The sequence below is a fragment of the Thamnophis elegans genome, chromosome 13 (assembly GCF_009769535.1).
Source record: "Thamnophis elegans isolate rThaEle1 chromosome 13, rThaEle1.pri, whole genome shotgun sequence".
In the NCBI taxonomy this organism is placed as follows: domain Eukaryota; kingdom Metazoa; phylum Chordata; class Lepidosauria; order Squamata; family Colubridae; genus Thamnophis; species Thamnophis elegans.
In genome coordinates, this window is record NC_045553.1 from 1,987,072 (window position 1) to 2,005,724 (window position 18,653).

The following is an 18,653-nucleotide window of genomic DNA, read 5'->3' on the forward strand; positions in this document are numbered from 1 at the left end:
TTCCTAGACTGTCCTTCAAGGTTTCGTTATGACCAGCAGTGTGCAACCTTGGTAACTTTAAGACCTGTGGACTTCAACTCCCAGAATTCCCCAGCCAGCTGTCTGGGGAATTCTGGGAGTTGCAGTCCACAGGTCTTAAAGTTGCTAAAATTGGACACCTCTGATTTAGAAATAGATTATTGGAGTGTTAAGTTCTCGGGATGCTACTCTCGAATAGATTTTGAGGGCCCCTGGAAACTCTTGTGAAAAGAGAAGCTTCAGATATCCAGATTGGCTTGTAGAAGTTGTCTGTGTAACTCAGTTCTAATTCAGCGGTTATTGATACACAGGGAGTTTTCTGTGTCTCTGTCCTTAGAGACCTTAAAACAATGAAACTAATCGGTGCACTCTTGACTTAACTGGAGTGCAGAACCAGGAATATGATTTAAAAACACACAAATGAAAGAAGGATCACCTCCTTGAACCATCAGAGTGTATGGTTGCTGGTTTTGAGCCAGTGAGAGTTTCCAGTTTCATGCTACTCTCCAGTTGGGAGAGTAGATTTTTTTGTGTGTTTTTTTGCATAGATTTTCTTCTCTGCAGCAACAAGTCATTCAGTCATTGTGTGTCAGCTTTTTCTTGGTGACTTTGGGGTGGATGAATGTTTAATCGACAAGTAGCTGCTGGTGCATGATGAAGTCTAATTATGGTTGCCCTAGGTGTGGTAGACTGCTAGGGTGCCCATTCACTTTCTAGCATTTAAAATGATATATGAACTGTTGAGTCCTAGATTTGTCCCACAAGTCTCAATTCAGGAGAGAAATATAGGTAGAATGCTGGTTTTGCAGTTAATCGGTTAAAATGACGTCTTTATTATGGTAGACGTTTCGCAGGAAAATTGTTGTTGCATCAAAGGCTTCAAGGTTTCCTCCTCACTCTAAATTTCTACACAGAACAATGAGATCTGGCAATTTATACACAAAAAACATACCGGTCTTAAAGATGATTTGACATTCCAAGCCCAGAACACTGCTCTTGTTAGTTACCATGACATGAATTAGCCTAGAGAACGATTTCCAAAACATTTTCTGAATAGTAGCGAGTATCTCTTTGTGGCCTGTTGAGCTATTCCTGAGTTTAATTGAAAGAGTTGTTAATTCCACAGCAGTAAATAACCTTCCATTCTTTGCGGTCCTTTCATTCCTTTACTTTTAATAGTTATCATTACAATCTTGGGTTAAATTTGACCTGTTTGTATTATTCCATGTTTATCCATTGTAAGTTGTACACTGCTTCCAAACTTAATATCCTTCTGCTTCCTCGCTTTTTCCTTGAGCTTGGGTTTTGATGACAAAACAAACTTTGATTCTCAGCAGGCATGCTGGTACCCACAGCCCACTGTCCTTGCTTTGATGTGCCTCCTGTTTTACTGACCATGATGTCTTAATGAAATTCTCTGATTTGCTGGGGTTGTAAGAAAGGATTCCACCCCCCCCCCCTCTTGATTTTATGGTGTCTTAGAAGAGCAATGGGCTAGAGATTCCTATGCAAGGAATATTGCTAGATTAAACCATGATTGGAGACTTCCTGATTTGAGAATACTTTTTCCTGGCAAAACGGGACAACTAGTAACCTTATTCATAATGAGTCAAAATTCTGAAATGATGTCTGAAGCATCCCATTTCATGCTGAAAGAATTATGGAAACAACGTACTGAAATGCCCTGGTTGCTGACTTCTTGGCGATTTCTAATGAGATGTTAGAATGGAGGGTCATTAAATTAGAATAAAGCACAACAGTCACATGCCCCAAAAGTGACCCCTTTCTAAGCTATTCTGGATTAGAAAATTGTGGTTGTCTGTATATGACCATATGACTCAGCCTTCCCTCCTTCCGAGATGGGTAAAATGAGGACCCAGATTGTTGGGAGCAATATGCTGACTCTCTAAACCACTTAAAGCAGTATATAAGTCTAAGTACCTTTGCTATATGCCAGTAGAAGACGTTCAGGTGACTTCCAGTGTTGGGAAGAGCTTTCCTTGTTTTAGATTTGGCAGTTTTGTGGGTGCAGAGGGAAAGGACGAGTCATTAATGGAAGAAAAATGGCTTTCTGCTTCTAAGTGTGTTGGTTGAATCCGCAAGGCCAATCCCTACAATTGTTCTTCTGAGGCCGAGGAATAACAGATGCAACAGAGATAAGTTTCACTTATTGGAATATGAGGGATCATCTTACTCGTCTAACAGAAATAAAGTCGAATAGGCGTTACTTCACGCTAAGCATCCAGACACCACGTTCCACCTTTGGCATTATCTCTTTTCTCTGGGCTGATATTCAATCACTCCCTTTGTAGCAGCTTCTGTTTGTCACTCCAGCAGGACAAGAGGTTGTCAAGAGCGAATTCAAGTGAAACCTTTTCCCAGAGAGCTGTGCAGAGAGGGATTTTAACCTGAATCGGAGAAAACATCCAGCTAATCAGATATATCATGTTATATACCAAGTAGTGAAACTAAGTTCAGAGTTTTTCTGCTGAGAGTGAATTTAAAGAAGAAAAAGGTTGTGGATCCTTCAGAGAACTCTTTCTCAACCTTGGGCGTTTTAAGATGCGGGGATTTCAACTCCCAGAATTCAGCCATGTTGGCTGGGGAATTCTGGGAATTGAAGTCCATGCATCTTAAAACGCCCAAGGTTGAGCAACCTTATTTCAAAGGAAATTGCAATGGGCTGGGAAAGAAAGGAACATTTGCAAAGCAGAAATCCAGTTGCACAACATTAACTGATGCCTTATTTTTCATGTACATTTCAACGAAATCTTTGATTGTAAAGACCTAAACCTCAGTATAAAAACCCAAGAGGAAATATTAGTTTGGGTCTGTAAAAGTTGCTCCTTGCATAAAAAGATAAGATAATTTTTGTTGTGTTCCCTAGCAACTGGTGTGCATGTTCCCATCAATCTTGCCTTCAAAAGGCATGATTATTTCATTCCCTTAATTTATTCCCTGCCTTTTAAGCCCCCCCACCCGCCAAACAAAATCCCCGAGGAATAGCTGCTGATATTCCCCATCAGCAGAACTAAACGAGAAATGTACCAGCCTTTCAGCAATTCCAATAAAAGATTTGAGCTTCTTGTGCCCTTGAGTGAGTTCAGACAAGCGACAAAATAACCCATTAAACCCATTTTTAGCCTAATGCTATTCGAGAACGTGAGAATTTAGATACTTGCGCTGTTAGACAAGCTCCGTTATAATGGATTTCCACCCCAGGGCTGCAGTGGAAAAAATTGCAGACCTCTTAGAATTTGCATCATCTTTAAATGGTGCGTAGCCTTGGTGGTTTTCTTTATTCCAAAGATGTCTCTATATCTAATAGTTTGGCATCGTAGCAAATAGTTCCCACCATTTCCTTCTCTTTAATAGCTTTATCTTTCTCCAACACTTGTTAGGGAGAGTTGAGTCATAAAAAAACATGGGGATAACTTAGATGGATGGCTGCCAATTCCCCCTGAAGGATTTATATGGAATAATTTGTCAGGATTATTTATTCTAGGAAATATTTCTCTTGTTTTAATTTAAGTGAAATATGGGCAAAGTCGGTAAGCTCCTGAGGGAGCCAGATGGTCCTGCAGAGAATATGAAAAAGAGGACAATGTTAACATTTAATAAGCTCCTCCGAATTCATCAAACGGACCAAAACAAGCCGAGATGGAATAGAGAAAAACGAACTTTAGCGACTCCTTTAATGAAAGGAAAGAAGAACAGATGTTCCTCTTGCCTTTTGTTAAATGCCATTAGACATTATGTCTCTCTCTAGACTGCATAACAGCATTTAGTCCCTTAATATCACCTGGAGTCAAGTATTGCAAGGTAACTCAAAATTAGATCAAGTGCTTAAAGGTGGCTTCATGGAGCTCTGTAGCTTTTTTTCAGGATTGTAACTCTTTGCATGTTTACCTGGGAAGACCTCTGCCTTTACTTGCTGTAGCTGCATTTTGAAGAGACGGGTGCAAATTTGTATATTGAATTCGGAAGGAGAGGGCGGACAAGCAATACTTACCAGGCACATGAAAAACTCAAAAATGTAGCTCAGTGGAAGTTCAGGCAAAGGAGCTCATTGTCCTTGAAAATGCTGCCTCCAAGTCCATTGCGGTGTTAGATCAGTATGGCAGCTTGGCACACTTGCCGTTAAAGCCGAAAATCGGTGCTGCTGGTATCCTGAAAAATTCACTTGTAGCTTAGGTTTACAGTACATACGGAACCTGGAGCTTCCCGGCCCTGAAATATGTTGGCCTACCTAATGACACGGTATCCTGACGCGTGATTGTCATTTCAAAAATCGACGGATGTCCCTCCCCTTCGCCAAATGCTTTGTAGACTCAGCTGCTAAATTGCTTTGACCTTTTTACATAGCCAGTAACCAACACTGGAAAGCAAAAGCCTCCATTGTGTTCATTTCAGCTCCTGGATCGCCTGGTCTTCCCCATCTCAAAGCGACGGAGTTAGATAAGTCCGGTCCGTGTGCTTTGCAGTGGGAAGCAAAAGGGATCTTCCTGAACCAAAAAATCAAAAGGAAAACATGCATACGATTTACCTCTGGTATATATTGCCAGCACGGAGCGTGCTGTAAAAGAGAAAAATCAGTTGTCTGCATCAAAGCTGTGTTACTGGCATTTCAGGGGGAGTAAATGACAGTTGCTGCACCCATTTATTTTTTTTTACAGAACCTGGGAGTCAAATTTTGGGAGTTTAAGTTTGGTCAGAGGCTCTTCTGTTGTTTCAAGTCTGGATCAAGACAGGATAGCTGATTTCTAAAAGGTTCAGGACTTGCCTTTTGCTTGACTCTGTGAGGATCTGTGTCCTCAGTGCAAATTTCGAAATTGCGTTTTACATTGCGGCCCCAGTAAGAAAAAAAAAACCCCTGGTGTTTCCATTAACACATTTTGCAGAAGTATAACCGTATGTTTACTTTGGACTTGGTGCGCTTCGTAAATCAAGTCGGAAGGGACCTTGTAGGTCATCTAGTCCAATTCCCCCACCCAAGAGTTAGGGTTCATTGTGTTGTATGAATTCAGCCAGCTTTATGGTGAACCAGGGCACTATCTACCATTTTATCAAACAGAAAATCCAGATATTTTCTCCCGTTTTAACACTTTTTTTTGGCCATCCAGTCTCTCTAGGCTTTATACTCTTTTTCCCAATTTCCTCTCATCTGGAAACCCACCGCGATGCCCCTTCAGCGGTAGAGAAGCTGCTCTGAATCTCGAGCTCCCCCCGCCCCCCACTTCTTTTGTTGCTTCCTTTCTTTAAAAGAGATCTGAACAATGACTTGCTGCTGAATGACTTCCAAAGACCAATTTCAGCATTCTTCAAGTCAGTTGCTCTGTACTTCCTGTTGCTCAATATATCCCACATAATATTAGCCCTTTTCTTCGTGAATCATTGCAGCCTTTGATGCAAGCTACCAAGTCACTTTCTGTTACTCATAAGGCCTAGATTGGCATTTTGCGAGTCAATTGTGGTCATCACCCCATGTACCTTTTTCAGTAACATGATCCTTGGAATTAGAAAGTTCGGTGTGTGTGTGTGTGTGTGTGTGTGTGTGTGTGTGTGTGAAAGAATACATGGCATATACATTCTTTTTCTTAACAGTTAAATTCCTAATGCTGAGTAACTCTGACGGTTGGGGAAATATTCCAGAATTTTCAGCTAGTACAAAAAACCTGGGGTATAGGACTTCCAAAGTCCTTTGATCAGTGCTTTGTTCTAAGAGGAATATGTTTAACTTCTTTTTGAGTTTTGGAAATAATCATTGTACGAAGCCGTAATGGAGCTTGTGGAAATATTGACATGCTGTCAGGACAATGAGTTAGCTTCAGAGAGGTGTCCCAGATTTTAAGGACGTCTTCCAGAGTGTCTTAACATTGTCTCCTGAGATATATTTTAGGATGAGTTCCAAGATATCCAAATCCTCATTAAAGCTGGCTTGCTTACGGCTTAGACTGCTGTGTGTCCTCAGCCAATGGCTTCATACAAAATGCATCACGGTTAAGTAATCCATTATTTGGTGTGATGGGTAGTTCTTAATTAAAATTAACACCCTTTTTGTTGGAAATCAGGGAAGAATGAAAGCTAATTTTGAGTCCTGTTGTGGGAGAATCCCACAGTAATGGTTTCACGGATCCTTTAGCCTTAAATATTAATTTTCTTCGGCTTTAGATGTAGTTCCCTCTTGATCCGGGGGACAGTGAAGCTGCTGTTACTAGAAAATGATGGGATCATATATTGGATTAAGCCATTAGTTACTACAAGTAAGCTTGCTTGAGCCAACTCTAGTTGGCTGGAATAGCATACCATCAAATGATGGTTTCCTGGATGATCCCATACAAAGGACTTGGTGGCTTAGCACATGTTGTGAACCAGACAAAAACCGCTCCCCCCCCCCCCCCCCCAAAAAAAAAAAAAGATCTTGATGAGTCTTGAAAGGGAACAGAATCCTTTGCCATCAGGAGCACTCAAGATCTCGGAAGCCAGCCAGCCTGAAGTTCAAATAGAAAGGAGGTCTTCAAATAGAAGCCTCTCTCGGCTCCTGGAAAAGGTGCTGGGGTGAGTAGCAGACCATAACGATAACAGGGAGCCCCGTGGACAGATCAAATCTGTCTGCCATTCAGTTCTTGGCAAGATGACCAAGCATGAAAACGCTAGTGGAGAATTTGCCCTCTGTTAAAGCCACCCATGCTCTTATCTTTAAGTCACTCTCACACAGATTGCGTCTCCTGATTTTGAAGAGCAGCTCCTTAGATTGCCACGTAGGTTCTCCTTAGGAAGGGATGATTTATTAACGAGGAATGCAGTGGTGGTGTTCCTGTCGGCCTTATTCTAACCCAGATGGGATTTATTTACAGCGTGTTAATTTGTTTTGAAAACAAAAAGCGAAGGGCCTAATCTGATCTGCAAAATTAGTTTGAAAGCAGCCAGCTACTTGAAAAGCGCAGGTGAGGCAATTACTTCCTGGTAATCGAATTGGCTCCTCAAGGTGCGCTCCTCAAGGTGCGCTCAAGTGAGTCAGCGGACATTTTGGAATTGCGCAATCGAGCTGGGAAATCACCCACGGAATAAACGCAGGGCGAAAATTCAAGTTGATGTGCAGAAAGTGCCACCGAATCGTCCCCGTAACTTCATTGAGTTTTCTAATCTCTCTTGCAGGTGTTGGCTTGGTTTGAAGAAGGAGAAGAAACAATCACAGCCTTTGTAGAACCTTTTGTAATCTTACTCATATTAGTTGCTAATGCAATTGTGGGTGTGTGGCAGGTAAGCAGAGACATGCTCGGAAAAATTGAAAAGCCGTTGCATAATGTGTGCTGTTTCAATAGGTTGCTTTAAGTTGCTTAGAGCCACCATTATCGTATTTATTAAGAAAGTTGAAAGCGGAGGCTAGCTCTGAAATTAGGTTAAACCTTTTCCATTCTTAGAAAGTTGTAAAGATAAGACAGGATCCAAATAACCGTGCACCTAATTCAGTCCGGCAAAAAGACTTTGGACTTTTTAATGCTTAACCATCAGTTGTATCTTTCCTTAGTAAAGCAGTGGTGAGTTCCACTCTCTGCTACTCTCTAGAGCAGGACTCTAGAATGTCATTAATAGAAATTAAGGTTGTGTGGATTGGATTATAGGTTAAATCTATGGGAAACTGAAGAGCCACCAATCATTTTAATTTCTTTGGTGAATATTCTGTCTATCCAGTAAACGACATCCTGTGCAATTTACCCAAGCCAATGCAGCCACCAAAATATATCCTCCTATTAGGGCACAGCCCATGTTTGCCTTCTATTCCTACTCAGTTTTTCCATGAGAGGATATCAAAACAAGTTACCAGGGTAATGTATCAGAGCAGCATTTCTCAACCTTGGCAAGTGTAAGACATGTGGACTTCAATTCCCAGAATTCCCCAGCCTGCAGCCTGGGTTGACCTCTGCTTTCCCTTACATGAGGGCAGGTGGATGTGGCTTGCTGCCAACAGTAACTTGGGCTCTTGTTTTGTGGGACATAACAGTTCAGTCCTGTGGTTGAGTCCTTCCACTCGGTTATACAGTACTGAATATTAATAGCTTGCTTCCTAGATGCGAGTGACATTTCTGGCATGAATATGCCCTATTTGTTCTCCCCTTTTTCATCTTGGTCGCATGAGAAAGCCATAATTTGCCCATAATTCATCTTTCATAGCAGGGTATTGTTGCCATAGGAACTGGAGGGTGCCATCTAAGGTGGCATGGGAGCACAACAGAGAGGAAGTTTTAAAATGATGAAAATAATAATTAAAAAAAAAATGAAGTCCAGTACTGCCCATTAAATTTAGAATTTAGAGGGATTTAATTTACAGTTGGTGCATTGGAATAGCTGAAAGTTGAAAGGCTTTCCAGTTAGATGTACGTCTATTAAAAAAGACAAATTGTTGCCTTCCCCACCCCAGTAATAATATGAAAACAGCTTTTTAAAAGCAAGAAAAATTCTTGGAGCTGAGTGAAAAAATTCTTCCGGCACTCAGATGAAAATGTAGCTGTTAGGATAGAACAAATGCTATAAAAAGCTTTAATATTCACTAATCATCTGTCTGCTAATGTTGGTGACAGTTTAATGTTTCTTGCTTCTGAAAATGAACGGGGTGACTTAAAAAATGTATTTCTTAGCTTGAAAGGCAAGAGTTGTGATTACCCTCCTTAGTCTTTATCTCCTGTTTCAAGAGGTCTGTGACAAGCGAAATACCTGCGAACACACATTGCTTTCACATGGACATATTTCCCACTTAATTTGGGTTCCACATCTCCAAGTGCCACAGCAAAAAACAAGGGCAGATGTTTCTCATTTGGCTGCTGGCCTTTTCATGACAAACTCATAATTTAGCAAGGTTTTAGCAGTAAGGTACAGTTGTATTGACTCCGAAGCCCCTGGGCTCTTTCTAAAAAAAATCAAATTGTTCCTGAGGCATTGCAAAGGTTTTGGTTTAAAAATCCCAACCCTGCCACCGTGTTGTGTTGATAGCAGGCACTTTGTTAGCAAGTCAGGAGTGTGAAATGTGTTGAAGTTGTGGGAACAGTTGTCTCTCTCCCCCCCCCCCCCTTGCTATTTTGGCCTCTCAATTGGAACAATGAGCACACACTGCCCAAGAGGACCAAATGCTGCGGGAGAAAGAAAGTATGAAGGAACTTAATTGCCCAGTTGTAACTCTTTGAGTTGTCAAATTTATCAGTTACCCATTTAGTCAAGAAGTACACTTTGGATCTGAGTTATTTTAAGAGAGATAAGCATCCGCAGTTAAAAGGGATCCTGGCTGTTGGGTTATCTCCTTTTTGGCTTTGTGCACACCAAAAAATTGCGCATTTAGACTGTGCATTTGACAGTGAAATTTTGCAGGCTGCTCCTTTAGCTTAACTGCAGCAGCAATACGATGCCTCTGTTTCTACCAGCGGATGATCCTAGATTATTTATTAAATGGCAAACTTTGGTGGCTATCTATCTATCTATCTATCTATCTATCTATCTATCTATCTATCTATCTATCTATCTATCTATCTATCTATCATCTATCATAACCCCTGCTGTTGATCCTGCGTTTTAGGAGCGAAATGCTGAAAATGCCATTGAAGCTCTTAAGGAATATGAACCTGAAATGGGAAAAGTTTATCGACAAGACAGAAAAAGTGTACAAAGGATAAAAGCAAGAGACCTCGTCCCTGGTGATATCGTGGAAGTAGCTGGTGAGAACTTTTATTTACTACCTAATAATGGAGTCTCAAAATGCTTTTTTTTTTGTATGCGTGCATGTGTTTGTGTGTCGCTTCCATGTTTTGAGCCTGAACTAGCTCTTGACGTACCTTTAACTCTTAGAAAGCAAGCGGAAGAAATCAAAAGCTGGGTTTTGGCTGCATAGGATTCCCTTCTTTTAGGGTAACCCCTTTCTTCCAAGTTTAAGTGTCTACTTTCTCAAGCACCCAGGTCATGGTTGTCCCCCCAAAGGTGCTTTTTCCAAAAACATTGAAAACATTTGAAAACATTTCCCTTCTCACCCAAGAAGCTTCTTTGGTTCTTCAGTTCCGAACTTAAAAGTATTGTATTGATGAGTTACATCAGGGCTCTCCAAACTTGGTGACTTGGCAGGGCTGGCTGAGGAATTCTGGGAATTGAAGTCCACAGATCTCAAGTTGCCAAGTTTGGAGGCTCCTGAGTTACATGATCCCCATGCTAAGCTCGTGCCCTTAAGAGAGCCTGGCCCCTATTTATTGTTCCTCCATATGGCTTGTATTATCAGCGGGCGGTTTCTGACCGTGGCCCTTTTTCCCCTTCAGTACAGAAAAATAGCCCAGAGGGGCTCCTCCTTCCATTTCGCCAAACTTCTTTGACCCCAGAAGGTTTCACAGTGGCCTTTTCAGCTCTTCTGTGTAGGCTTCAGAGCAGTCTGGGAGGAGACCACCGCCTCCCTCTGTGCTCTGCTGCCCCTGGAGGCCTGATATGCCCTCTCCTCGCCTCCTCTCCCAGCCCACCCAAGTGACTGCCTTGGATATGGCCGACTGCCAATGCCATGGTCACCTGGCACATCTTGTGTGTAGCACAGTTGGTGGAGAGCACCAGTTGTGTCACCTTAAAAAAAAAAATGAAGCATCCGGAAAAAAAAAGGAACTGAGGGAAAGCGGTGACAACTTCTAGAAAAAGCAGGCTTTAGATTAAAGGATGGGGTTTCTTCCCCAGGGCAGGAGAAAGGCCTAAAGCAGACTTTTAAGACTTGTGGACTTCAACTCCCAGAATTCTCCAGGCAGCTATGCAGGCTGGAGAATTCTAGGAGTTGAAGTCCACAAGTCTTAAAAGTTGCCAAGTTTGGGGACCCCTGGCGTAAATCCTGCCTTCTAGCGAAGAAAAGTGGGCTTAAACCTTTTGTGTCTGCTCCATCTTGCAGTGACCAGATCGGTTCCCTGCAGGACGCCCGTCCATCCGCTTAGCCACGGACGCAGGTCATAGCTCTCCCAGGGAACAGACACCGTGTTCCATAGCTGATGTCAAGACTCCCGAGGTGTGAAAGACGGTGGGCATGCCTCTGTCATAAGCCTAAGCGCGTTGGATGGCCTTTGACATGGCGCCTGCCAGCAGAGGACCATATAGGGAAGCAGCAGAGCCCTTGGTCGGGGGATGCGTATCTGATGGCGGAATTTTAGGCAGCGTGCCAGGGACATTTGCGTGTCCAAACAAAAGCTCCACGCTATTGATCAGCATAAAAGAAACCAGGTGGCCACCATCTTCCCCCCCCTAAGGTCAGTGGGGCCTAACAGCCAGAGAGGGTTTCTACAGGGAGCAGAGGGGCTGACCCTATAAGGCAGGGGTCTCCAATCTTGACAACTTTAAGACTTGTGGATTTCAACTCCCAGAATTCCTCAGCCAGCAAAGCTGCCTGAGGAATTCTGGGAGTTGAAGTCCACAAGTCTTAAAGTTGTCAAGGTTGGAGACCCCTGCTAGAATGGGTTGCACGGGGGTTGATCTTAACCGAGAACTTCATCCAGACAAGGCACCAAATTGTGGAAAAACACTCTTGGGAAGGGAGCAGAAAATTCTGCCCGGTTCTCTTGCAAAGGAGAAATGCATTGTGGGATGAAAGGGCCTCCCGAGTTTCTTGTAGGACCTCGTAATGGAGTTTAGGAACCAAGGTCCATCCCGACAACGCTCGGATGACTTCCAAGCCCTTCCTTGGCGCTCATTCTGAAAACTCTTGAGCCACTGACCTGATGTTCTGAGCTACAGCGTGGTTTCTTTGCTTTGGTCAAACCTAACATGACTTGACACGGTGCGTGTCTTGAGCCAACTTTTATGTTGGATCAATTGTAGAAGCCTTTCGCCACGGGGGACTGCTTTAATTTAGTGGCTTGCCAAACGCTGGACCTACTTCACTTCGGTGGACGAAGTAGTAGAATAAAACTCTATTGATTGTAAATCGACAGTAGCCTTAATTCTGGGCACTCCGTTGTAAACAGGCATCAATTTTCTACAACTGCTTGTAACGGTGGGAATTTTGGGAGCTCATATTTGTGTTTAACGTTCCTGTTTAATGTCAGTGTAAATCCCTGTCAGGCCTTGAAACTGTGTGTGTGTGTGTGTTGTGTAAATATAAATGTATAAATTTAATAGGACTAGTTGGAAAAGCTGGGCACTGCGGGGTGCGCTTGGCTTTCAGCGTGACTTGGCTCCCTTCTAATCTCTCTTTGAGTCACAATGTCAAACAGCGTTTTGTGGGTAAGAAATATGTAAATACATTTACCCAGAGCTTTCATCCTGCTTTGATGCAGATAGTAGTTCTTAAGGGAAGCAGTTCAAAGCAAAATAAATCGTAGGCTCATGCCGTAACCCGTTAAAATCTGTGTCCCCGTCCCCCCCCCCAAAAATGGCCCAGAGTTCAAACCAGGACACTGCGTTTATTTCCAGAATTATTTATAAAAGGGTTGTTGCATTTGACCTCTTGCCACATGGGTCCTTCCCCCCCCCCTTCCTGTGAGTTATGGAAGTATAAAGCCTGCAGAATGCGAGGCCTGCTACTCTCATGCTTTGAATTCGCAGAATGGTTGCGATCTTATAACCTGAGTAGAACCCGAGAGGAATTTATTATTGGAACAAAAGGTACCACCGGGCAGAAAATTCTTGAACATCAAGATAAGTTGGCCACCGATGTTTCATTCTGATTTGGCAAATGCACTGAATCAGAGCACAGAAACTTCTTTTGAATTGACAACTTGGCTACGAGATCTAACGGTTGCCTAAACTTCCTTTATTTTTTTTGCTCCGGTCCTTGTTGCTTGGTCCAAAAGCTATTCAGAATGGTTTTCCGTCTGTAAGGAAAATGTATTTCTGTCTTCCAGTCGTGCCACCGCACAAGTCTTGGCAATTATATTTTTCTTTCTTGTCTCGGTAAAACCCTCCTTGCATAGTTATTGCTATAATTAAAGCCTCCGCATTATTTTCAGATAATCAGTTTACGATTCTTAACATTGGGACAGGGACAATTATTGTTATTAAAGAGATGTGGAGTAACCAGGTTTATCGGGGAAGGGAGCCCGGGAACCCCGCAGTTGGCTGATTCACCGAGGCGGCCGCAAGCCCCTTCGCTAATATTGTGCAGTTGTGAATTCGATTAGGAGCATCTCTGGTGTTACAGTCGCAGCGTAAGCCTGGCAGGAATCTGATGGCACCCGGCCAAATTCTGTTGTGGAAACCATTAATGTGTTTGTGGGGAGAGGAAATGCATTTACAGGCTTAGATAATTTTGGTTTTCCCCTGCATTGTTCCTAAATTAATATAGAACTGTGTTTGAGGATTGTGTCCAAGGAAGGTGAAGGAAATCGGTTAGCAGAGATTGCAGGTAGTCCTCGATGTTACAACTGAAACTGAGACCAACCTTTCTGTGGCTAAGCGAGATATTGATTGCTTGAGTTTGGTTCCATGATCCTTCTTGCCACGGTTGTTAAGTGAATCACCGCACCGTGTTCTAAATTAGTCATGCAGTTGTTAGGTGAATCTGGCTTCCCTGTTGACTTTGCTTGTCAGACGGTCGCAAAAGGGGAAATCACATCAAGTTGCCAAGCATCTGAATTTTGATCAATGGCCAGGGGGATGATGCTACATCGGTCATCAGTGTGAAAAACGGTCATCGGTTGCCCTTGTAGCTTTTGGACGGTCACTAAACAAACTGTCGCGAGTTGAGGGCAAGATACTGAATTTTAGTGTAGGAGGTCACAAAATTGAGGTTGCCCGTAAGACATTGTCATAGTCTGTAAGTTTGCTTTTTTGCGAGGGCCAAATCCCAGCTGGGCCAAGCCAGGGGTGACCAACTTTGGCACCTTTTGAAGACTTGCGGACTTCAACTCCCAGAATTCCCCAACCGGCATTTCCCCATAGCTGGGAGCAGTGGACCTCATCTGTCTGCAGGGGTGCCAGGCTTTGGATGGGTGGCATCCGATAGATCCAGCTGTCAGGATTTTTGGCAGCCTTCCCTCCTTCCTGACGGACTGATGGTCTTTTTTTATCGCCCGTTGCCAAGTCTTCTCCACTTGGAATTGTGACTGCCGAAAAGCAGCTGCTGGACAAGGAGCTTCCTCGCGACACCCATTGGGGGGGGGGTTAAGTGAGTCTGAATAGTTTGCCCATGTTTGGCGTTGGTCATTGTTTGTCTTGTACTATTTTCTCTCTGGGGCTGAAGGGCAGAGGGAGCTTAGAATGCCCCCCCCACCTATTTTTCCTCTTTTCTTCACTGTTAATGCAGTAGAAAAGGGAAATGGTGACCAGGCAATATAAATAGACCCAGTCAATAAAAGGCCCTCTAGGGGAATTTTTCAGAACGGGCCACCCCACTTCGCTTCCCATCAAAGAGTACCCATAAAAATTACAAATATATATAATTTAATTTGAGAGATTGTACAGGACAGGACAGTGAACGTGCAACAATTCATTTAGTGACCGTCTGAAGTTACAACAGCCCTGGAAAAAGTGACTTTTAGGATCATTTTTTTCACACTTAACAACCGTTGCAGCATCCCCATGGTTACGTGGTCTAAATTCAGATGCTTGGCAATTGACTCGTTTTTATGACGGCTGCACAGTGTCCCGGGGTCACGTGATCCCCTTTTGCGACTTTCTGAGCAGCAAAGTCAGTGAGGGAGACAGATTCTTTGAACAACCTGCAGTGATTCACCGAACAGCTGTGGCAAGAAAGAACGGTCGTAAAATGGGCCAAAACTCACAAAAGTCAACGGGGAAAAAACCAGATTCACTTAATTAACAAGCGGGTTATTAACGGAACAACTGCAGTGATTGTGGCAAGAAAGGTCGGTAAATGAGGCAAAATAACTTCGCAAATGTTTCACTTAGCAACCTTCATGTTGGGCTCTGTCGTGGTCGTAAGTCGAGGACTGCCTGCAATTGCCTTTCTCAAAGGCCAGGCTAGTCCCCAAAGTAGCGTCACCTTCACCGATGAGTAAAGGATCCCATTTTCATGGTAACGTTGCCAACTTAACCATGACTACACCATGGTTTTCCCTCTGTGTCTCCGGTTGCTGCCAGTTGCATAAGCAGTTCCTGCGGGGATTTAAGCAGCTTGAGAAATTCCCTGCGGGAAACCCAGTGGTCTCTGGGATAGGATCAGTCGTTTACGAGTTGGTGCCGCCTGGAGCTCTGGGAAGTGAATTCTGCATAAATATTCCATACAGACTTTGGGTGCGTCTTAGGAGCTCCTAAATCAGGGGTGTCCAATTTTTAAGACCTGTTTGACACCCCTTTAAAGACCTGGCCAGTTTAAGAGCGGTGGACCTCAACTCCCAGATTTCCCCAGCCAGCCACTTCTTCCAGTTGCCAAGGTTGGGCACCCTGTCCTAAAGGATAATAATGTTGGTTGTCAGATGCTGGTTACTGCCAGTCTTAAGAACAAAGAACTATGCCAAATTTTGGCTGCTTTTGTGTTATTTTTTAGCCGCCCCCCCCCCCCAAAAAAAAACAAAACCCTAACAGAATACAGCCCTGTTTTACTCCTTCCACTTGGCTGCCTGTTACTAAGAAGATCCATACTAGAACAGAGCCAGGATGGATCCTGATCAGGAAACCGTTCCCATTGTCTCAACCAAATGCCAGCGGGAATCTAATCAACCCATTAGCACCTTCCTCCTTGTATTAAGAGTGTAAATATGGCCTTCGCAATTACAGTAAGCTGGGCTTACAGAATGAAATTTCTCTCTGAATTTAAAGCCGGAACTATGAGACGTAACATACCAACTTCTTAGAAGAGAAACTTCCGCACAGTGAGGCTTCCCATCACACGGGTATAAAAGCAAAGAAAGGCATGGAATAATATTCTGGAGAGAGAGAAAAATAAACCGGCAAGAGAGAAGTGCTTTTTGAATAAACACCCACTATTATTGTGTTTACTCCGATGCCCATTGCACATCTGGAAAAATATTTGGATTTAAACTCACACTCTTTTTTTTTTTTTCCTCAACCCACAGTTGGGGACAAAGTTCCTGCTGACATCAGAATTACTTCCATAAAATCAACAACTCTACGAGTTGACCAGTCCATCCTCACAGGTAAGGGGCGTCTCGGGAGAAAAGTGATGCTTCTTGGGGTTGCAAACATCTGTCCTTGATGACAAAGTCCATGATGAAGATGACTTGTCTTATTGTCTCTCCCTCTCCCCTTCTCTCCCCCTCTCCCACCCTCCCTTTCCCACTCCCTCTTCTCCCTCTCTCTCCCCTCCCCATGGAAAGTTCATTCTGAATGAAAAAGCCCCTCCTATCTGGCTTAAATCGAAAAGTTGGACCCAGCATGTTGTCTCAGCTTTCCTCTTTTAGTGTTGCAGTTGTATCTGGCTTATTTTCATTGTTTGATTGCCAAAATGGCTTGTTAAAAACAGATAAATTATATTAGAATTCTAATATAATGGTTGCGGTTGGGGGGGGGGGAAACCAATGGGGGTTGTTTTGCTTCCAAGTTGGTTTGCTAAACACTCCAGGAAGTATGTGTCCAAAGTGCAAAAAGAAAATGTAACACTTCTGTGCTACGGCATCTGACCTTTTTTCTAGGTGAATCTGTCTCGGTAATTAAGCACACGGACCCTGTGCCTGATCCTCGTGCAGTCAACCAAGACAAGAAAAATATGCTTTTTTCGGTGAGTAAAATCTCGACCTGTGTGTTTTTTGTACATCATCTGGTGCTTGCTTCATTTAAAAACAAAATTAGCTTTTCCTCGCTCTGTTTAGGATGCCCTGACAACGTCGCATCTATCTCGATCATTTAAATCAGTGTTCTTCAAACGTGGCAACTTTAAGCCGTGTGGACTTCAGCTCCCAGAATTCCCCAGCCAGCCATGCTGGCTGGGGAATTCTGGGAATTGAAGTCCACACGGCTTAAAGTTGCCACGTTTGAAGAACACTGATTTAATGGTCACCTTGAACTTAGCCTTAAAAACTCAATATCTATTGTTAATGTCTGAACTGCTACAGGGTTGTTGTTGTTTTTTGCCTAAGCAGGGGGTTGGACTAGAACAGTGTTTTTCAACCTTTTTGTGCAAAGGCACACTTTTTTCATGAAAAAAATCACGAGGCACACCACCATTAGAAAATGTTTAAAAAAAATTAACTCTGTGCCTATATTGACTATATATAAAGTAATTTTCCCATGGCACACCTTACACTATGTCATGGCACACTAGTGTGCCGCGGCACAGTGGTTGAAAAACACTGGACTAGAAGACCTCCAAGGTCCCTTCCAACTCTGCTATTCTATTCTATTCTTTCATATTTTGATAATATTCTTTCATGATTCTATTCTATTCTTTCATGATTCTATTCTATTCTTTCATGATTCTATTCTATTCTTTCATATTTTGATCCTATTCTAGTCAAGCATGGTTTGATCCAAGTTTTTTTAAAAACTAAACTTTGTAGATTATCAGCCATAAAATGGAAAAAAATAATAATGGAAATCTCTTGCAAATGCCCAATGCTCCCCTCCTTATCTGTGGTTTCCTTTTGGGGAGAGTTTTAAAGAGTTCTCTTTGTGCCGAGAACAAGAGGCTTCTGGTGTTTGAGTGGGGAACTTCCACATCACCGATCAATTGCTACTCAAGAATGTCATAACTGGTGTCCTGGGCTATTTATCTGATTTATTATCCTGGCCTTAACCACTCCTGCTGTTCCTGCGTCTGGCAAAACAGCTGAGAACCATTCCCTCCCCCCCCCTTCCTTTCCCCTGCCTCTGTTCTGAGGCAGTCACCCCAATTAAAATTGATGTCCTCTTCACCCAGCCCCTGGATGAACTTCAGAAGCTGTTCCTTGAGAACGTGGAGTGAGTCCTCAGGAGTTCACAATATGTACACCGTCTTTTCAAATATTGGCCGGCTTGTGCCAGTTCACCGAAACCGGTTTGGTTGCTTTGAATGGGAAAGGGCGTTGTGTAAATACCATTGCTGTTTTGTTTTTTTTAAGAGTAGTGCTGGCACCTATAAACTCAGGTCCTCCTGTGGGATTCAGATCCTCTTTTGCACAGTGATCTCATTACAGAATCGCAGAGCAAGACCCCATCAAGCGAGCCTGTTTTTTTCAGGAGCTGTTAAGACATGTCTGGACCAGGCGTGGTCATATATTGTCTATAAAAACTGTATTATATATTTTATATATTCCTCTTCACTCTGTGGGCAGCCCAGGCTTGCTAAAAGATTGGGCACGCCTGGTCTAGTTTTTGATCTCATCCATCCATCCCTTCACCCGTCCAACAAATTTCTATACTGCCCTCCTCTCTTGGTCAGCCCTGATATCCGTTGCTTGTGTGTTGATTTCCTTTGCACACTTAATCGACGCTGCTGCTGGTGCTTAATACTTTAAATCATCAACACAGATTTTTTTGCAGTGCTGCAGAATGTGATAATGTACCAGAAGAATGAAGTAATGAATGGGGAAAGGGTCTTCACCTTAAAACTGCAATACTGCAATGTGCTCTACATGGGGCTGCTCTTGAAGAGCATTCGGCGACTTCAGCTGGTCCAGAATGCGGCCGCCCGAGCGATCGTGGGTGCACCTCGTTTCACCCACGTAACACCCATCCTCCGCGAGCTGCACTGGCTGCCTGTTGATCTCCGGGTGCAATTCAAGGTGCTACTTATCACC

General features: G+C 43.2%; 1 protein-coding gene across 1 annotated transcript in view; it reads left to right on the forward strand.

Moving 5' to 3' along the window:
- Positions 1 to 18,653, forward strand: part of ATP2A2 (ATPase sarcoplasmic/endoplasmic reticulum Ca2+ transporting 2) — a 40,031-nt gene that overhangs the window by 4,346 nt on the left and 17,032 nt on the right. Inside the window, exons 4-7 of the mRNA XM_032229287.1 lie at positions 7,177 to 7,281; positions 9,587 to 9,725; positions 15,996 to 16,076; positions 16,572 to 16,657. Of these exons, the coding sequence (XP_032085178.1) occupies positions 7,177 to 7,281; positions 9,587 to 9,725; positions 15,996 to 16,076; positions 16,572 to 16,657 (411 nt within the window). The remainder of the gene's footprint in view (positions 1 to 7,176; positions 7,282 to 9,586; positions 9,726 to 15,995; positions 16,077 to 16,571; positions 16,658 to 18,653) is intronic.